Source organism: Nannospalax galili, unplaced genomic scaffold (genome assembly GCF_000622305.1).
Source record: "Nannospalax galili isolate Female #2095 unplaced genomic scaffold, S.galili_v1.0 scaffold19, whole genome shotgun sequence".
In the NCBI taxonomy this organism is placed as follows: Eukaryota; Metazoa; Chordata; class Mammalia; order Rodentia; family Spalacidae; genus Nannospalax; species Nannospalax galili.
The window spans coordinates 769,961-790,184 of record NW_008342110.1 but is presented as its reverse complement, the minus strand read 5'-3'; the positions used below and the strand labels follow the sequence as shown (position 1 = coordinate 790,184).

The 20,224-nt window shown below is 45.7% G+C and overlaps 1 protein-coding gene across 11 annotated transcripts in view; it reads right to left on the bottom strand.

Moving 5' to 3' along the window:
- Nucleotides 1–19,324, bottom strand: part of Ablim3 (actin binding LIM protein family member 3) — a 138,895-nt gene extending 119,571 nt beyond the window's left edge. For 5 of the 11 annotated variants that reach the window (XM_008837895.2, XM_008837896.2, XM_008837898.2 and 2 more), the window contains exons 1-2: nucleotides 19,102–19,324; nucleotides 18,656–18,751 (exon numbers count right to left, since the gene is read on the bottom strand). In XM_008837895.2, coding sequence (XP_008836117.1) covers nucleotides 18,656–18,668 — 13 coding nt within the window. In that variant the 5' untranslated portion in view covers nucleotides 18,669–18,751; nucleotides 19,102–19,324. Of the gene's footprint in view, nucleotides 1–18,655 lie in introns of all 11 variants that reach the window. The other 6 variants (XM_029565825.1, XM_029565827.1, XM_008837899.2 and 3 more) reach the window with 4 other exon arrangements.
- Between the last annotated feature and the right edge of the window lie 900 nt (nucleotides 19,325–20,224).

Genomic DNA, 20,224 nt, shown 5'->3' with positions numbered 1-20,224 from the left:
GATTGAGGGCTTCAGAGGGCTCATGGGCAGGTTAGCGGTGGGTGATGCTCAGCTGCTCTAGGTTTGAGAATAATCCTGAACTTGGGCTTATCTCAAGGGGAGAAATGGCCCCAGGGAAGGCAGTGACATCAGATCCAGACAACCCAAGAAAGGGAGGGGATTAGGTTGAAGAAACCCCATGACTGACCAGAGGACCAAAAGGTCCCAGATAAGGAGATGACTACAGACAGGCATTCACTTCACTCACTCCCTGGCTCACTGCTGGGCTTGGGATGAAGAGAGACTGGTGATGGGGACAGTTTCTGAATGTCACACAGGCAGCATTTTTGTGCTTCAGATGTTTCTCCACTAGAAATATATGTAGAATGCCCAGGTTGTAGCCAGCTGTGGTGGCGCATGCCTTTAATCCCAGCACTTGGGAGGCAGAGGCAGGCGGATCTCTGTGAGTTTGAGGCCAGTCTGGTATCCAACAGAGAAACCATACAGTATAGTCATAAATAGCAAGTATCCCAGTCTTCCAAAGGACAAGATGTCCTAAGACTTCTCTGACTCCCTGGACACAAAAAGCTTTTCTCAAGTCAGCTTTATTCTGGTGTCACTTTTCTGGCATCTACCAAACCCTAGGGAGGACCTAGCTCCAAGCGGGAAATTCCGAGAACAATTAGATTACAAAGTCCATGCACTAAAGCCTGTGTATATTGGCACAATTATTTATTTATCACTATTTACTGGGTAATTTCTATGTGCTAGGGATTGGGAATACAGTAGTGAGTAAAAACAGTTGTGTTTCCTGGGCACTGGGAGTTCATAATTCCATGCGAAAGATCTACCACAAGCAGTTAAACAGATATTTACTAAATAGGACAATAGAATGAAGGAAATCAAGAATGGAGGAAGGGAAGTATTCCAGCTGAGACCAAAAAGATGGGAAGGAGCCAGCTATAGAAGACCAGGGTAAGAACAATCCAGCTGGAGGGAGAACACATACAGGGACCCTGAAGCTGGAGAACACAATAAGTTCCAGGGGGTCAGTGTGGGTAGGATATCAGGGCAGGGGAGAATGGCACAAGTTGCTCAGGAGGCTCTGGAAATGCACAATGTTGAAAGGTTTGCCTACCAATCAATAGTAGATTTTTATAGGTATTATAGTCTAATTAGCCCTTTGAGATAAGCTAGGCTGACAGGATGGGCCTGATGAGAACACTAACTTCAGAGACCACAGAGTTATCAAGACAGCTGAGATCTGAAGTCAGTTCTGTTTTTAAGACCAGGACTCTAAGGGGATAATCACATGTATGCACACCCAAAGAATGACACATATACCCACACTCACACCCACAGATATACACAGACACACATGCACCCACATTGTCATACATACATGTTATAGTCCCCCACATGCACCCCCACAGACACAGAGACATACGAACATACACACAGACACACACAAATAAACACAGATACATTTACACACAGACACACACATATACACACATAAACACACACATATACCCATTGAAATTTGGTACAGTTTACAAAACTAAATTTACAGATCTTACAAAAAGTTTTGATAAATATACAAGCAAAGTCATAATCAAGATAAGGGATATTTCCATCTCTCCAGATAATTCACTGTGACTTTTTGCAGTTAGTCAATCTTCTAATCAAAATAAAACTTTGTTATTTTTCTTTTGTATATATGTTCCTGGGTGTGTGCACAATATACATGTATATTGCACGTGTGTGCATGTGAATGTGGAGGCCAGAAGTTGATGTCAGTGATGTCAGTCACCATTAGTTGATAACAATGCTTTCCTCCACCACTTTCCACCTTGTTTTTGAGTTGGGGTCTCTCACTGAATCCAGATCTTACTAATTGTTTAAGTCGGTTGTTCAAATAAGCTCCATGGGTCCACCTTGTTTCTCTCTTGTGCTAGAATTACAGATGTGTACAGTTGTGATTGGCTTTTTTTTGTAAAGTGAGTGCTGTGGATCTCAACTCAGATCCACACGATAGTGCCATCTCTATTATTAGATTTGCCTGTTCTTGAACTTCATGTAAATGAAAGCAGTTTGTACTCTCACGTCCGACTTGTCTATTTACCAGCTTCTTCCATTAATTCATGTGGTATGTATCAATAGGTTGTTACTTTTTCTTGCTAGGTGTAATCTATTGTGTAAATGGAACAGGATCTGCTTATCCATTTGTCTGCTGATGAACATTTGGGCTGTTTCTGGCTCTGGGCTATTATGAATTGAGATGCCAGGAACATTCTTGCATAAATCTTCATGCAGATATATGTTTTCTTCTCACATGAGTATACAGCTAAGAAAGGCATTGTGGATCACAGGTAGATATGAAATTTTATGACACTATTAAACTTCCACCAGGAATATGCAAGAAATGTTAGCCACCTGAGTGGGTGTGTACAGTTGTTTTCAAATTGTATTTCACCAGCAATGAATGATGTTGAGGTCCTTTCCAGGGTACCTGCTGACCACTTACCTGATACCTTCTGGGGTATTTAGGATTCTTAACAGGTTGTTTAACCTGATTTTAGTGTTCAAGGAAGTCATTGCCTACGTTGAGGTCACAAAATACCCTCATATTTTCTTCTAGAAGTCATATAATCTCAGCTTTCAGCTTATTTAGGTCTGTGATCTATTTCAAATCAAGCTTTATGTATTGAGTTAACAGAGATCCTGTAATAGGACTAGTAATAGGCATACTTGTCAGGTATAAGGACCTTTATTTTCCTTTTTAACTTTTTTGTGGCATATCCTGCCCAAACGTTCCAGATCTTAGGGATATAACTCAAAATATCCTACACATCCATGTAGCCATAGTCAGGTCACCAGAGACCTCCCCTACCCCTTTAAAGATAGGGTCTCTCTGTAGCCCCACTTTTCCTGAAACTTGAGTGCTGGATTAAAGGTGTGTGTGTGTCACCACACCCAGCCTGAGGGCTCCTTTTTAATGTCAAAAAATATTTGTGAACCTCTCTGCATTAGCACTCCATCTAAGTAGTACTTCTGGTAGCTTTCAGTTAAGTTGGATTTCCTCTAATGTGCATTTGACATATGTCATGTGTCTGCAGTTCAGGGTACACAGGGATTCCCTGCTTCCCCACGGCATGGGGCTTGCAGTGGGAAGTAGGCACAGTCACAACTGACTGACACAATTCCTACCATCAAGGAGCTTTGAATTTAGGAGAGGCACCAAGAAGTGCACCAAGAAACCATGTTGATTTACAGCAAATGAGCTGTTTCCAGAAGAATGTTTTAACCAAATATTCTAATGAAACAAGGACTTTAGAAGAGGACATGGTTCTGGTTTACTTTTCTGTTGCTGGGATAAACTCCATGACCAGCAGCAACTTGAGGAGGAAAGGCTTTGTTTCATTTTATAGGTTACACCCCATCATCAAGGGAAATAAGGCCAGTAGCTCAAGGCAGAAGGCTGGAGGCTTCAACAGAGACCTCAGAGGAAAGCTGCTTACTGATGGAGGAAATTCCTCTGTTGTGATCCCCTCTTCCAGGGTGTGTCAAGTTGGTAACTATGATATTCCATCCCTTGTCAACTTTGACACATAAACACTTCACTTTAAACTATAACCTTTCCTTTCTTGTCCCCAAGATATCACGCTAATATTAATATCACAATATAAAACAGTCCAGCTTTTTAAAAATTCCCATAGTCTTCTAAAAATTCCAATGGTTAAAAAAATAATCCTGGGTCTCTTAACTGTGGGCTATTGTAAATCAAAAACAGGTCAAATACACTAGATGTGGTGGCCATATGCCTTTTAATCCCAGCATTCAGGAGGCAGAGGCAGGCAGATCTCTGTGAGACTGAGGCCAGCTTGGTCTACATAGTGAGTTCCAGGGCAGCTGGGGCTACAGGGAGACTGTGTGTCAAACAAAACCAAACCAAACAAAACAAAACACAAATTAAATACTTTCTTACTCCAAGGGGAAGAATTAGGGCATAAAAACAACTACACTTAGGTAAAACCAAAGTCCAGCTGTGTAGTTCCAAAATGCTTCCATAGTCCTACCCCAAACAACACGGTCAGGTCCATCACAGCAACACCCACTCCTGGTACCAATTTCCTTTCGAATTTGCTTTCTGTTGCTCTAATCACAGTTCATCACTGAGGGAAGTCAGGGCAGGAACCATGGAGGAAAGCTGCTTCTTGGCTTATTCTCTCTGGCTCACTCAAGTGCCTTCCTTATATAAGCCAGACCTACCTGCCCAGGGATGGTACCTAGTAGGCTGTGCCCTCCTACATCAATCAGCAATCAAGAAAATGCCCCATGGACATGACCACAGGCCAATCCAACAGAGAAAATTCCTCAGTTGTGGCTCTCTCTTCCCAGGTGTGTTAAATTGACAACTGACGCTATAAAATTACAGGTTAAAATAACTTCAGAAGTGGATGAGAACCACTTGTATTGAAGAGTATTTTATCCTAAAGATGGATAGAATTTTAATTACTGGAAATTGTTATGAGTGAAATAAGTGGTTCATAATCCAGTTTTCCATGTTGGGATCCTTTCAGGACTAGTTTCCAGGAATCCAATTGAAATTAGTTGAAGAAAGAATAGGATTTGCTGGTTCTTGCAACAGGGAGGCCTGGGGTGGAGTTAGCTTTGGCTCCAGGTATGGCTGGATTCGGGGGCTTCCCTATATGGTCACAGCTATGATTTTATTTTTCAGACTTTTGTTAGACAAAATGGCCACTGGTGTCTCCATACCATCATCTCAACTCAGCAACTTCATGAAGTGAACACTTCATCTTCTAAGTACCTTCCTCACTGATTCCAGGCAATGCTTTGGCCTATCTTGGGTTTACTTTCCACTGAAGAACAAATCTTGTATTGAGGTAGATGGGCTACTCTGATTGGTTAGCCTGGTCAGGTGCCATCTCCTGGAGGAGAAGGAGAATGCTACACTGACAGCATATTAGCACTACAGGGAGATAGGGCTAAATTCTTGCCAAAAATTAAGAGGCCATGGTATGCTGGGTAGTTTTTATTGTCAGTTTGATATAACCTAGAGTCACCTGTGAAGAGGGGGTCTCTACTGAAGAATTTCCCAGATCAGATTGGCTTGTGGCCATGTCTGTGAGAGATTGTCTTGATTGATGATTAAGGTGGGTAGCACCATCCCCATGGATCTGGGCTGCATTATAAAGCTATCTGAGCATGAGCCAGTAAGGCATCCCTCCTTTGTTCTTGCCTTTAGCCTCCCACCTTGAATTCCTGTCCTGACTTCCCTTAATGAGGGTGCCTAGGAAGTGTAAGCCAGATAAACTCTTCCCCAAGTTGCTTTGGCCATGCTGTTTACATCGCAACAAGAGAAAATCAAACTAGAACCTGATGGTAAAACACACTGGTCAAATACATTGACTACAGTTCATCATAAGAGAACGTGGGCTTTGAGTAAAGAATGTGAGGGGAGAGTGAAGGGGTAGAAGACTTTGCTTTTGATACTTAAATATTGACGTGGAATATTGTCACTGACATCCAGTCCCAAATGAGTCTGGCTTAAGCAACATCCTCTACTTAGAAGGATTAGGAATTCTTTTGTTATCATTTTGCTTTGAAACGTCAATGTTGGAAGAGACCTTCAAGCTTATCCACTATAGAAAAATAATCCAAGGTCCAAATCATCCTCTAATTTTAGTTTTGTAAACAAATTTTGATTAGTGCAGGGTTTTAGCAGTCCTTCCACATGCTGCCTGCTTTTATGTTAACAGACTGCTTGGCCTGGAAAGGCCAAAATATTTATTATCTGGCCTTTCACCGGAAAATGTTTGCCAGCCCCTGGTCCAATATGACATTATCCCCATTCAACTAAAAACCAGTGTGATCCCTGGCTCATGCCTGGGGATTAAAAAAGTAATGGAAAGTGTTTAGAATGGGGTCTGACAAATAATAAAGTGTTTCTTAATTGTCAACTAACAGCTGAGTCCTGTGTTATAAGTGCGTGCCTCTGTTCCTTTTTCCCACTGGGATAATGAGGAGGCGACTGGCATAACAGTACCACGTAATGATACTGTGTTTCATCCCTTTGTCACTATCTTCTTGAGCGCCTGCCATGTGCCAAGCTCTGTGCTAAGCATCCCACATCTACTCTTTCACTCAACGCTCACCTCTTACTCTCGAACGTGTGGATGGGGAGAGAGAATGAAACTCACTGTAGGTGACACAGCTAGCAAGTGCCATTCCCAGCTGGAATTTGAACCTGGGCTTCTGACTCTGTAACTCCAGCACTTACCACTGTCTAGGTTTCTTGATTAGGTCAGTGACCTAGTTTTCAAGGTATCAGTTTGCATAGAATCAGAAAGCAGACTCAGATAATGGGTCCACTGGTAGGCACAAGGACGGGGACGCAGACAGTACTGCACTGGAAGCAACAGCGCCATGGCCTCCATGCTCTCCCCCTCACCCACTCCTATGCGCTGTTGCACACTGACAACATCTCACTACCCCCGGCTCGGCAATGCATCAGGTAGGTGTTGCAGATCTTCCTAAATAATGTACAACTCCGGTCATGTCACTCCTCAGCTCAAACCCTCTCATGTCTCTTCACTCGCTATCAACTGTAACACACTTCTTAGCCTGGCATCCCAAATGCTCAAAGACTGGATCCTCACCAACCCTCCAGCCTTATTTCCCTCTATGCTATGTATTGACACATGTTCTGTACAGCATGCACACACACGACGGTCTTCCTGACCCTTCCCTAAATATGGGAAGGGTCACTTTTTATGTTGCTGTACCCCAGTTCCTAGCCAAAGTCCAGGCTCATGGTTGTGCATTTAGGGGTTATGGGATTCTTGCCCATGAGAATAAACAAGTCCTTCTGCCCCTTCTCTTTGACCTAGCATGTTCAGTCATTCCCTTGAGGTGTAGGTTGAATGGTACCTTTTCAGCCTTCCAAAGGATGCAGGCCTGCCGTCTACTTCACTCTCCACCTGATGTCTTCCCCGTAGTACAGTCTCCCTTGCCTGTGCCTCTCCCTTGTTGACAAACTGGAAGGAAGTGATATTTGGTTGGGCTCTCTGTCCTGTGCATCTCAAGTGCCTGGAACATCACTGCTGTGTAGACTAGGGATTTGTTTCTTTGCCTGAACTAATGAGCAAATAGGACTCGTGTATCTAACTGCAAGACTAACACCCAACCACAGAAAACTGTGAAAGATGGTGAAGAGGAGGAGCAGGAAGAGGAAATGTGGCTTCAGTCTGATGGACATGGTGGCAACCTAAGCCACCGCCTTCTAGCCTGTAATACCTGTCCAGGTGATTTACCTGTGAACCTCATTTTCTTTTTATGCAAAAGGAGGAAATTAATCTTTTTATATATTTGCTCCAGGCTCCATCACTTGTTTCAAATTTGAGTTTGGAGCCAACTGTCTCTTCTCTGAGCTAGTTTCCTTTTCTGTGAATTGAGGGTAACATATAGTGCTCACCCCAAAGGATTTTTTTGAGGTTTGAGTGGACTAATGCATGGGAAGGGGGAAGGGGAAATGTTCTGTTCCATGTGCTTTCATAAACGGCATCAGTCTGTGTCCGAACAGAGGGCTAAGCAGAACAAAGCAAGGAGGGTCTATCACACAGCCATTGTGGGACTTCTCCGAAGGGATGAGATAGAAAGGAAGTCAGTGAGCTAATGAACATAGTTATGGATTGTGTTAGGTCTGTGATGAGTGGTGAGATGCAACATAACATAGAGGTGTTCCTCAGAGAACTGATAGAGGCTGGGTTTCTCTTTGTTTCGTAAATACTGCCTCTCAGGTCTCTTACGTGTGACAGTCTCAGCTCTGTGTATGCCTTTTGAAAGAGGGATTTATGGTTAGCAGAGGTTCCTGCACCTTATAATCCTGACATCACAGGAAATTCTCCGTCCATGCTGATTGTGAAAATATCAAATCCCACAGATGCCTTAGTCCATTCTCGGACAGCAGGGCCGGGATTCCCAGGCAGTTTCCCAGATCTCAAAATGCAGGAGCAGACCTCGGGCAGCCGTGTTCCTGCACGCTGAGAGCAGCTTGCAGCACTCGGTGGAGTACGCTTCAGGTGCTTAAAATAGATCAACTGTGTCATTAGACTACTGCAAAGCAGCCGTCTCATTGGCTCTGCCGGTGAGGGCAAGTGCGAATAGCCTGCGGAGAAAGACCTGTGCTTCGCACAAAATTAATCAGATGCAAGGAAGCAGCTTTGGAAAGGATACTGCCAGTGGGGAGTGGGAGTCTGCCGGGAGACGGGGGCGGGGCTGGTGCACACGTACATAAGCAGTAACCACCACCACGGAGCACCCTGCAACAATATGTAGCCTGCCTGTGCCTTCGTCCGGCTTGTGCTCCACTGAAATTACTGAGGACAGTCCAGGGCAGAACTGGACAAACATGTGGTGCTGATTGTAGTGTCTTCCTACTCCCTAGCAGGCTTTGCATCCTCCACTGTTCTGGTCATTTCTTTCTGAGCAGGCAACAGTCGATTACTGTCCCTCCCTACCATAGTGCTTCTGGGAACAGAACCTAACCAGGATTCTGCAGTGGTGCTCTGATCTGTGGTCCACACAACCTGAATCACATTTGCCAGCAGTTCACAGTGCTCAGGGCTTCCTTCAGTGAACCAAGATCAGCCCGGCCTCACATCCTCCTTCCCTGATGGCTGCTGTGCCTGGGGACATGAATGTGAAGAACCACTGTGGGTGAGGATGGGGGAATTCAACTCATTTGGAAGTAGGACAGGAGAGTGGAGGAAAGGGAAATGACAAAGTGGACCACCTAACCACTGCCTTAGAGACTGGGTAGATACTATATTCATTCACTGAAGGCATGTGAGTTGACATAACTTGTTTTACTTAAGATAATAAGTTTATTAAATTTTAGGTTGAATTTAAAGAGATTTGAGGGTGTCTGGGTAAGAAACTTAGCTTTTCAGAACAATGATGATAGCATTAATTAGGGACACCATCATCTGTACTGAAGAGTTTAGGAGTGCGTGGGCTTTTCATTAATGAGTTCATTCATCAGCTATCATTTGAGAAACTTCTATGTGACGGACAGGTACCATGCTTTACTTTCTGTGAACTTCCCCAGGGGATAGGGAAGAATGAGCCCTCCACAGAAGTTATGTTCTAAAAGACCACCTGTAGCTACATGGAACCACTGTTGTGGCCTCTCAGCCATCACTCCTGACATGTTCTCTATGTCACAACACTACTGGAACAGCCCTCAAGAATGCCTCTCAGGATGGCTTGTTTGGAGCACTGGGGGTCACTGATTCAGCACAGCCTCCTCTGCTCTTGGCCCCGCATCCTACCACCAGGTTCTTTGGAAGCGAAGCTGTCCTTCAGGAGGGCACTGTTTGTTCTGCTATTTGCTCAACGTAAGATATTCCCTTTCTGGGGATATGTCAGCTAGGGAAATAAGGACCTAGTATAGGGCTTTACTCCCTTCAAGGGAACTTTAATAGTACCGCAAGGTTAATCCATTGCCAGCTCCAGGCAGAACATTCTCCCACAAGCATCATGGACCAGCTGCAGTGTCTCCATTTCTGTGGAGAAATGCCCTCTCCACGATTGGTGCTGGATGGATCATCTACTAGTCTAGGCTATGAAAATTCAAACACCTTGTCAAGGTAACAGAAATATTAATAGAAAGCAGGGGCAACTGTGGTCAAAGATAGACTCATTCATATATAGCCCACCCAAAACTAAGAATCATATTGACTGTGGTCATGCAGGAAACAGACAAACAACAAATAAATAGAATCCAAGGCTTCAGAATCTTCCAGTTTTCTTTTGTTTTTAAGAGGAGCAAGAAATCCCAATTTTTATTTGGCAAAAAAATTCAAATTTATTAAAAATTCAATACAGGGCAAATGTGCCCTCATGCCACCACCAGGGCCAAACAGCCTATGTGTACAGCCCATGACAGCCAGGGCCATTCTGGTTATATGTATTGTCAGCTACTGGTGTCATGTCTGGTGTAGACCTAGTTTTCAGCAAACAATTACTGAGTTAACGCATAATCCAATTTTTATTCTCTTTTTGGACATTACCAGGAGCTAAGCAGACTGGAGACTAGTGCCATGCCTGTAAACTTTCTTACACTACTGAAATACCACAATTGCATAATGACCTGAGTGGGTGTGGGATGTGTGCTCAGCAAACTGAAAATGGACATGCTAAACTGCCTCTGGTCCTCCCTTGTGGGGAACTTCCTGTGTGTGAATAGCATGAAGTTTAATCTTTTAATCTCTCTCTCTCTCTCTCTCTCTCGTTCCCTCTCCCCTCTCTCCCCTCTCTCCCCTCTCTCCCCCCCCTTTTTTTTGAGATGGGTTTTATATAGCCCAGGTTGGACTCCACCTTGCTATGTAGCTGAAGATGACCCTGAACTTTTGATCCTCTTGCCTGTACTTCTTGAGTGCTGTGGTTACAGGTGTTTATCATATTCCTGGTATATGTTGTGCTAGAGATCCAACTCAGACTCTGGTGCATGCCAGATAAGTACTCTGTGAACTGGTCTACATCCCCAGCCCAACAGGTCTACCTTTCTGGTGAGGGATGGTAAAATGAGTGTTTAAACATCAATAACCAGAGATAGAGCTTTCGTTACATTCATGTTTCATATTACCTGTCAGCATCCTACACACGCCCTAGGGACTGGCTGATGCTTGGGGAAACCAACCTACAGGAAGGTCTTCTTTCTGAATGCTTTTCTATAACAGACATGGTACGAGGGTTTAACTTGTGGTCCCCTCTAGATTCATATCTGGAGATCCCAATACCTGCTTCCTCAGAATGTGACCTCACTTTGAGATAGATTTTATAGAGATAACCAAGTTAAAGTGAATCACAAGGGCAGTCCTAACCCCTGTGGCTGGTGTCCTTATCAAAAAGTGAAATCTGGACACATACACCACAGAATTGGAAGATCTGAAGAGCCACATAAGCCAGGAGATGTCTGGGCCTCACACCCAGCAGAAGGAACTCGCTATGCCAGCACCTTGACGTTGGACTTGTAGTCGCAAAAACTGTGAAGCAACACATCTCTGCTGTTCAAGGCATCAGTATGTAACAGTTGGCCAGGAAACCCTAGCAAACTAAGATACTCTATTTCTTTTCACTCATTTTATAATCACTTAGTATGTGCTGGGCATCATTTTAAGCAATTTACCACAGTGGACTTACTTATTCTTCACAATTCTCTGACAGAATTCCTACCAATATTCTTTACCCCTGTGATTATTTTAGAGGAGAGGAATTGGGGTAGAGCGAAGGTAAGCAGCTCACTCAAGGGCACACAGCAAGTAAGCGGCAAGGAGCGAATTTAAATCCAGCAATTTAAGTCCAGCATGCCCTTAAGAACTACAGGACGACACTTTAATCAGCTTACACATTTCTGGTGTTCTCTGTCCATTAACAATGGAATCTGATGAACATTGGCTGAAAGCCAGGGGTTGACCATCACCACAGCAGATGCTATCTCAGCAAGATGATGCATTTGCCAGATAAGAAAACTGATATCACTTCCTTTATGCAACCCAAGGGCTCTTGAAATCACATTGTGATTTTCAGATGTGATATTCATTTAGGATAATTTAAAATGGTTATTTACAACATTCCTCTGGGCCCCCTTAGTGTCAAGGGACCATTGTCAACAGCTGCTTCATTCGAGAAGCACTGTTTGCTTAAAACGATGGATTTTCTTCTTAATTGTGTGTGTGTGTGTGTGTGTGTGTGTGTATGTGTGTGTGTATGTGTGTATACTTTAGTGCAGGTGCCAGAGAGATGACCAGAAGCATTGGAGCCCCCTGGAACTGGAGTTATGGGCACCTGACATGGGTGCTGGGAATCATCAAACTTGGGTCCTCTGCAAGAGTAATATGTACTCTTAACCACAGAGCCATCTCTCCAGCCCAAAGAAGCACTATTTTTATTTGTTTGTTTTTAAATCAACCAACTCTATCCTTGAAATGTATGATATCTTGTGTTGGTGTCTGCTAGCCCTTGCTACCTGTCTCTTTTCCCATCCTGCTCTGGGTCCTGTGAGGCCCTGTGAGGCCCTGGGAAGCTGGCCTTTCTTGTTCTGTGGCTTCTGGTGGGACTGGGCCACTGGGGTGAACCCAAGGGAGGGAAGAGGGGGAGAAAAGGCTATTCTTTCTTCTTGGCTCCTCTGGAACTTAGATTGTTGCCATCTTTAAGCTAAGGATAGACTCTGTCAAGCAGTGCGTACCCAACAGCTAGCTGGATCTCCTGGTTTCTTCCTTCCACCTGTCAGTCTGAATACCATCCCAGAGAGGCTGTTACTAGTCTCCCAGTCCTGGGCCATTGTTTTTCTCCTTGTTTGTGGACCTGCACGCTTCCCACACACCTGTGAAGAATCCATCTCTCAAACTTCCCTCATCCTGCCCTTCTGTTCCCTGTAGAATCTTTCTCTGTCCTTCCCTGCCACACTACAAGCAAGTGGCAGGCCATGTGGTCTATTTTCTAAAGGAAAATATTCTTCTGAGATACTGGCTTTGATTACACCATCATTTCAGAACCTTTACTCAGTGACCAACTTCAGATTCACCCCTGCTCACCGAGATTCAACACCCATGAGCTTCTCATTTCACTTGGACCTCACAGGAACTTTGACCTTAGGTATTTCACTGACCACAGTGCAGACATAGTCTATTGCACCTGAGCTCACAGAGTACACAATAATTCTGAATTTGAATTTAGGAATCCATACCCCAGAGCTAAGTTTCTTCCTGCTAGCGACACTCTTGTGGGGTTATATGATTCCTGAATACTCTCCAACAAAGGAAATATAATTTGCTTGCGTGCCAGTCCATGAGAAAGGGCACCGAGAGCGTTGTTCAGTGTGCAGGGTGCTCATCCCGCCTTGAGGATGAGCCGTTCCTGAGTCCTGCACCCAGGAAAGACACAATATCTGGGAGCTCTGTATTTCTGACTCAAGTGAAGAACATGACATTTTACTGGACATAGAACTGGCTCTGGTATTCAGGGCCTCAAGCACTCTGGGGTCAACTCAGTCTCTTTCCATTTTGGAGCTCCTGGTATCAATGCAGGAACTTAAACAGAGAATCAATAAAGGTCAGCGTTGCCTGAGAACATGTACATTTGATAGATGGTACCCCATGGCTCTAGATTGTGAGAGCAAATGATCTGCATTCATGAAAAATAGCAGTGTGGGAACCAGATTGAGGAAACATCCCAGAGAGTGTCATTGCCACAGGCTACACACCATAGCCCATATGGAACTGACTGTCTGCAGAATGGGTTTCAACGCTGAGACCATATGGATGAGTATATGATGATGGAGACCAAGCTCTGAGCCTGTGAACCACATCCAGGGAGCTGTTAGCTGGACTATGGGGCTGAGGAAAGCTTCATTAGCTTGGGAGAGTGAGAAGACCAGCAGGGTGAAGCATGGGAGTGGCAGAGAGGCTAGTGTGGTGTGGAAAAGCCTAACCTAAGTGATGTCTGTAGGAGCATGCACCCTGAGAGATGGAAAGAGGCAAACACGTGAAGACACAGAATGGTGCATATTGAACAGGTGGGGCTGATGAGCAGGCCAGCACCAGATGACATGAGGTGCTACAGTGGATATGGCAGAGTGAATGTGGGGGGAACCACCAAGGGGATGAGGACAGACAGTTAGGGGTTGCCTCTGTGGGCCAGGAGACAAATGACCCCTGGAATTCAACTGGCAGTGTGTAGGAGAGAAAGCTAGGTGGTGGAGCCAGCTCGTGGAAGCCAGGGGCAGTGATGGCCTGTTTTCCTTCCTTTCCTCTGAATTCTTCACCCAATGGAATGTAGGAGTTGGTAGGAGCTTAGCCCTGCTTGGCCTACTCTTGCCTTTGAAGACTTGTCCATCCTCTAGGACATAGCTCGGAAGCTGTGGGACTAACCTATATGGGGCCATGTAACTGAATATAGGGATTGTGAAAATTTGACAGTGGAAAAGGCTTCTGAATACACAGTGGCCAGATATTAGTTCAAAAGAAATGGTAACGAGCTTGGTGTTTCTGGCGGGGCTCACCTGTGCTGCATCATGGTTTCTTGGTTCTTTGAACTATATGTGCCACTATGACACATGATGCCAACTAATGCTGCCTGAAAGACCCGCTAGATGTAAGACTGCTGTATGTCAGGAGCTGCAGTGTTTCCACTGTACATACAGACTTTTCTGTTCTTCTAGAAACATAATGGTTTAATTATGGAAAACAAAAGACTTTCAACATTTTCCTCCTATTATTCTTCAACATGTAAATACCAAATTAGTACAATTTTTGGATTGTGTTGTGTTATGTTTGATTTTAAAAATTGCTGTTTGAGTTGTTGATTTGACTTTCATGTAACAATTGTCAAATTTATGCTTTGGATTGGAACAGAATTTTCAACCACTTCTGAAATGGCCCTAAATATAGTTCCGCAATTTTGTACTACATATTTATGTGAGGTGGCACTTTCAGAATTGATCATTATAAAATAAAAATTTGAGGCTGAAGAGATGGCTCGGCAATTAAGACACTGGCTGCTCTTGCAGAGGACCCAGGTTTGAGTCCTAGCACCCACATGGTGGCTAACAACCATCTGTAACTCCAGTTCTAGGGGAATCCAATGCCCTCCTCTGACCTCCGTGAGCATTGCATGACACAGGTGCACTCACTCACACATGCAGGCAATACAGTCATACACATAAACTAAAAAATTACAAATAAAATATATTAAAAAATAAAATAAAAATATCAACCAACTCTGAAAAGTATTGAAGATAGTCTTTTTCCTGCAGTATAAAATATTCAACCAAAGTTTAATTGACTATGTAAAAATAAATAAACACATCCATCTTAGTATGCAAATTTGCTTTAGTCCTCAATAAATAGTAAATTTATAGTACTCATATGTATACCCAAGAATTGCTTTAAAATAAATTGCTTTATGGTTTTATTTTCAATGAATGTTTTATTTGCAAACCTATTACATAGTTACACACACACACACACACACACACACACACACACACACGGGGTCATGTAAAAATTTCTCTGGTGAGGGAGGTCCTCTTTTCTCCACAGCTCCGAGAGCAAGCCCCAGCTGTTACATCCCCTAGTTCTTTCTGCCACCCCACCACCAGCTCTAGAATTGCCTTTCTTCCAAGCATCTTGGTAATACTCAGCAAGATTTCAGAAGAAAGGATCCTGATGAAACTGAAAAGCCACACTGAGAAATTACTTAGTACTTGTTTTTTTATTATTATTAAATTAAAAAATTATGTATAGAAGTGTTTTCCCTGCATGTATATAAGTGCATCCATGTCATGCAATGCCCAAGGAGGCCAGAAAAGGGCATCGGATCCCCTGGATCTGGAGTTACAGATAGTAGTTAACTGCCTTATGGGTACTGGGAATCCAATCTGGGTCCTGTGCAAGAGCAGTCAGTGCTCCTAATTGCTGAGCCATCCCTCCAGCCCCACTGTCTTGTTTTTGTCATGTAAGAAATAATTTTATTAATAAAAACAATTTATACATGTTTACAAAACATTTTCTTATAATTCCACTTAATCCTCAAAACTCACCCCTCAGGTATGCTTCTCAATTCATGATAAAGGGGTGATATCCAAGAGACCGACTGGCCATTTGCTAATGTCCCAAGTTAATTTAATGGAGACAACGGTCCAATGACCAGCAGAGTGACACTGACAACCTGATCACCTGTCACTGACATGATGGCAGCTGTGTCCACAGATAAGGCACTTCACTCTATATTTTAGAAATTCTAAATTTCTATATTCTGAATTTACGAAATTCTAATACCTATCTATGCCAGGCATGGAGGTGCACACCTTTAATCCCAGCATCCCAGCACTCAGGAGGCAGGGGCAGGCCGATCTTTGTGAATTCGAGGCCAGCCTGGTCTACATAGAGAGTTCCATCCAGGTCAGCCAGGGCCACATAGTGAGGCCCTGTCTAAAAAAAGGTCCAACACGGAGTGTCCATTCCATTCTACTTTCTGCAAATGAGACAGCGTGCTGGAAAACCACATAGCCAATAAGAGAAGAAGAACCGAGCTCCACACCCTCTGACCCAGGCCCTAGCTCCACCAATTCTTTTCTTTTTGAGAGGCTCCCATGCTGTAGCCCTGGCAATCCCCCCACTTCGGCCTCTAGATTACAAGCACGTGATTATAGGCACATGCCACAATGCCTGGCTCTCGCAGCTCCTACAGTCACCCCAAACCACAGTCTCCTGTGACTGTGAACTGGCTAGGAACTGAACAACAAGTCATGCTTTGCCTGAACTTCAGTGTTGGCAGCTGACTGGGAACAGCACGCACTGTCAAGTGCAGCACACATTCCAGACTTTTCATAATCCAACAGCTAACCAAATGACTTGAAACTGCTGAACAGTAATAACAAAGTCTCATCTACTGAGCTGGAACAGTAATACTATCTCACAGCCACAGTGGGAGATGCTGGAGGAAGCCAGCAGGGCACGTGCCCAGCTCAGTAACTGGGCAGAGGTGTGAGGACCACTTAACTAGAAGTGAAGCAAACCCCGAGAGTTGTGTGAGTGAGGTTAATAACTCCATATCTTTTGAGATGTGGGAACATTTTTGCTTCCGTCAGACCAGCCAAGGGCCTCCTGCGGATGCGCTGCCCTGAAGCCTCCATGCCTGTTACTCCTATGCGGGCTCATTTCTACTTTCTCCGCTTTGCAGGTTCTCCCTGTTGGGGAGGCGCTGGGTGATGGAGTGGTTCTCAGTCCCAGAGCTGGGTCTCCTCTGAGAGTTCAGTTCCCTCTTAGGGGTGTTTGGTGGCTCCCTGGCCTCCCTGGCCATTCTACTGCCTGTTTCCCCTCACTCTTGCAAGGTATGAGCCCCCTAATTAAAATAATGGCATTTTTCCAATCCATGTCATTCTCAACACTTAACTTTATTGATCATTATTTCTTGAAAAAAGAAAGAGGAGGACAACTGGGGCTGCAGGGAGATCCTGTCTCACAAAGAGCTCCCCCCAAAAATAAAGAAAAAAGAAAAAAGAAAGAGAGGAAAACCCATTTCTCTCTCCCTGAAATACTCAGTATTGCTAACAGGACGAGAGAGTAAAAAGGCAGAGACAGTTGCCTATTGCCTTTCTTAGCTTCGTGAAAACCAGAAGACCCATCCTTCTCATCTATCAGTTACTGTGGAAAGAATCCCGAAAGGGCATTTCCTCCCTAGACAGATTAAGGAGTGGCAGGCAATCCACACCTTAACTTTTCTGGAAGCACACAAATGCCCTGCAGGTGACGAGGTCTACAAGATTTTTGCTCTTCTCCCTCCGAGCCTGGTATGAGGCCAAAGTATCATTCCAGACGGTGGACTGAGAGGTAAAATTCTTTGGCTGTTAAGAGGGAAAGGGAGTCCAGTCTGGCTCACTCGCTTAGCATAGCTATGTGAAACAGAAAGGAAGACAGCAGAGCTGAGTCACACAAATACACAGTAAATACTTATATTTCATTTCCATCCCCGCGGCTTTGTTTTGTTTTCCTCTTCTCTATGCCAACGGCCTTGAAATGGAGGGAGTGCGAGGAGATAGTGGAACCAGGATGGACACAGACTCGCTAAGGGGCTGATTTTTTTTTTTTTTTGCCTGCTCTAAGTGCCAGCTTTTACAGAAAACAAAAACAACCAAATGAAAAGTTGTCTATTCTTAGATCAGAAGGGTCTTTAATGCAGCCCTTTGAATGGCACAGCTGAGCAATCAGAGATGCAGAGCTGTAATACCCAAAGTCAGTCCCCAGCCTGATGTCTACAGGGGTTGGTTCCCTGTTTCAACAGTCCCCCTTGGTGCTGAGGTGACCTGGACAAGCTAAGCTGACAAAAAGCCCAGGAGAGTGAGATCTGAACTCAGTTATGTCCTCTCAAGATATTGACCAGGCTACAGTAGCCCATCCAGGGCCCACAGTCAGAAGACTAAATTGGAGACAGACTGTCCCTTCTTGGATTGCTAAGTGCATTTCTCAGTAACCAAGGCCCAAGCCTGGTCCAGGCTCTGCAAAGCAGTTGTTGCTCTGACGTGCTGGAGCTCAAAGGATTTTCCCCTTTCATTCTCTGAGGCTAAGCAGCCTGAAGGTAGGTGGAGAATCAGCCTGGGCCACTCTGCACTGAGGGGCACTAGAGAGGCCCCGGACGTGGTTTCATGAGGATTTGTTTATCAAATTTCTCTTTGGTATCCCAGGCCCGTGCAGGCCCACCCAGAGCCTCCCTGCTCTTCTCAGGACAAGCAGGGCCTCTATGGATTTCCAGACCTGGGCATGGAGGTCTCCTGGGAGCCAGCCCCCTAGTCAGACAATGGCCACATTGCTGCTTCCTAGGCTTTCCAGGCATGGCTAGAAGGAGACAGCAGCTTTCCCGGCAGAGGCAACCGGCGCCGCTGATTAAACATTAGCAAAATCATCACGACAAGGCAGACCTAAAAGCTCTCCCCGTGCCAGGGAGCTCGGAAACGCTAAGGAGAGAGTCTGGAGTCAGGTGTCCCCACAGATGCCGGCTTTCTACCTCTTTCCAGGCAGCGGGGCGCAGGCTCCTGCACCTCCCGCCCCCATCCCTGTTCCCATGGCAAAGGAGAGGAGGATCCACTTACTGCTCGTGTTCATGGTGATGTCTCCGCTCTGGGTTTTTCATTCAATACGGAGGCCCCGGTAGCTCTTTAAATCTTCCGTTCTCCCGGCCTCATCACCTGGGGGTGAAAAGGCAGGGCAGGGCCAGCTGTGTATCCTCAGGTGCGCTCTCCCCCTGCTGGCCCCTCTCCGTCTGGGCTGGGGCTGCTGGCCTTGAAGGCGAGTGGACGGGCAGCGCAGGTGAAGCAGGGGGGCGGGGGAGGCGAGGAGGACTCGGGTGCCCGGTGCCCGGCTCCTGGGACCCGAACCCCGGGCGGCAGCGGGACTGGCAGCGCCGGCTCGCGCGCACGCCGCACTATCCCATTCCGCTGGCTGCGGAGCCCGAAGGGGGTGTGGACCACAGGGAGGCAGGGCGGGGGCAGCGCGTCCCCGCCCGGCCTCCGGAGCAGTGACCCGCCCCGGGACCCACCTCTCGGCCAGCGTCTGGAGCCAGAGGTCCCAGCCCCGGCCCCTGCGAGCGGCTCATGAATCCTGCTGGCCCTCTGGGGTCCGGGATGGCAGGGCGAGCCAGGCGAAACCCGAGAGCTCGCCATCCATGGTGTGGGCTCGCGGCTTGGCAGCGCGAGGGGCGGGGGGGGGGGGGGGGGGGCGGCCGCTCACTGCTGCCACCTGCTGGACGCGCCGGCGCGTGTTCGAGGCCCCGCCCTGCCAGGCTTCTGCTGGGTGCTGGGGGTGATGGGGAAGAAGGGCACCCTGGTGTTCTGGGACCGACTCGGGGTGCTGACCTGGGCCTGAGGGCTCGATAGAGATAGGGAAGGCAAGTTATCAGTGGGAGAAGCTGAGAAGGAAAGACTGGCTTTGCAGGAAGAGAGCTCCCACCTCAGCGCAGGGCTGACAAGTTGGTTGCCATCTAGCCTTGGGCAGGTCCCTGAAATCTCTGCTTCTTTTACCTGAACTGGATCATGCGGCACCTGGACCAGTGGGCAAGGTACTCGTGTCTCCACTCCCCTACTTATTCTCTCGATTCCCCTTATCGCTGGACTCATCTCATAATTGTCTACCTCATCTCTGTTCTCACTAGAATGTTCACTCCAAGAACGAATGGGTCTTAATTGCAGACCTTCACCAGAGCCTCACACAGTAGGTATCAGTACACATTTGCTGACAACATGGCTCAGTCTTCTGTGGTCCTAAATGGCTCAGTCTTCTGTGGTCCTAATATGACAGGACTCTAAGTGTAGAAGGTCCAGGCACCCCACCCTTGAAGTGCTCCCACCTGAGGAAGGCGGCAGGCACAAGGACTTATGACTTCACAACGGAGGCTCATAGTCATTCCTGCTTTTGTACAGGCAACTAGCTCTTGCCACAAATTGCTTTTTTTTTTTTTTTTTTTGGTAATCAGTTCTTATAGTTATGTATTATTGGCAGTTAGTTTCTGAATATTTTTAGTTACAACTGACCAAAATAGGGTGGGGTTCTTTAAATTGCTCTATTAATCCCATCACTTTCTGAACCAAATTCATGCTTATTGAAGTCTAACAAAAATAAGACTGGAAGATCACACACTATCCCAGTCTATAGAATGACTCTGG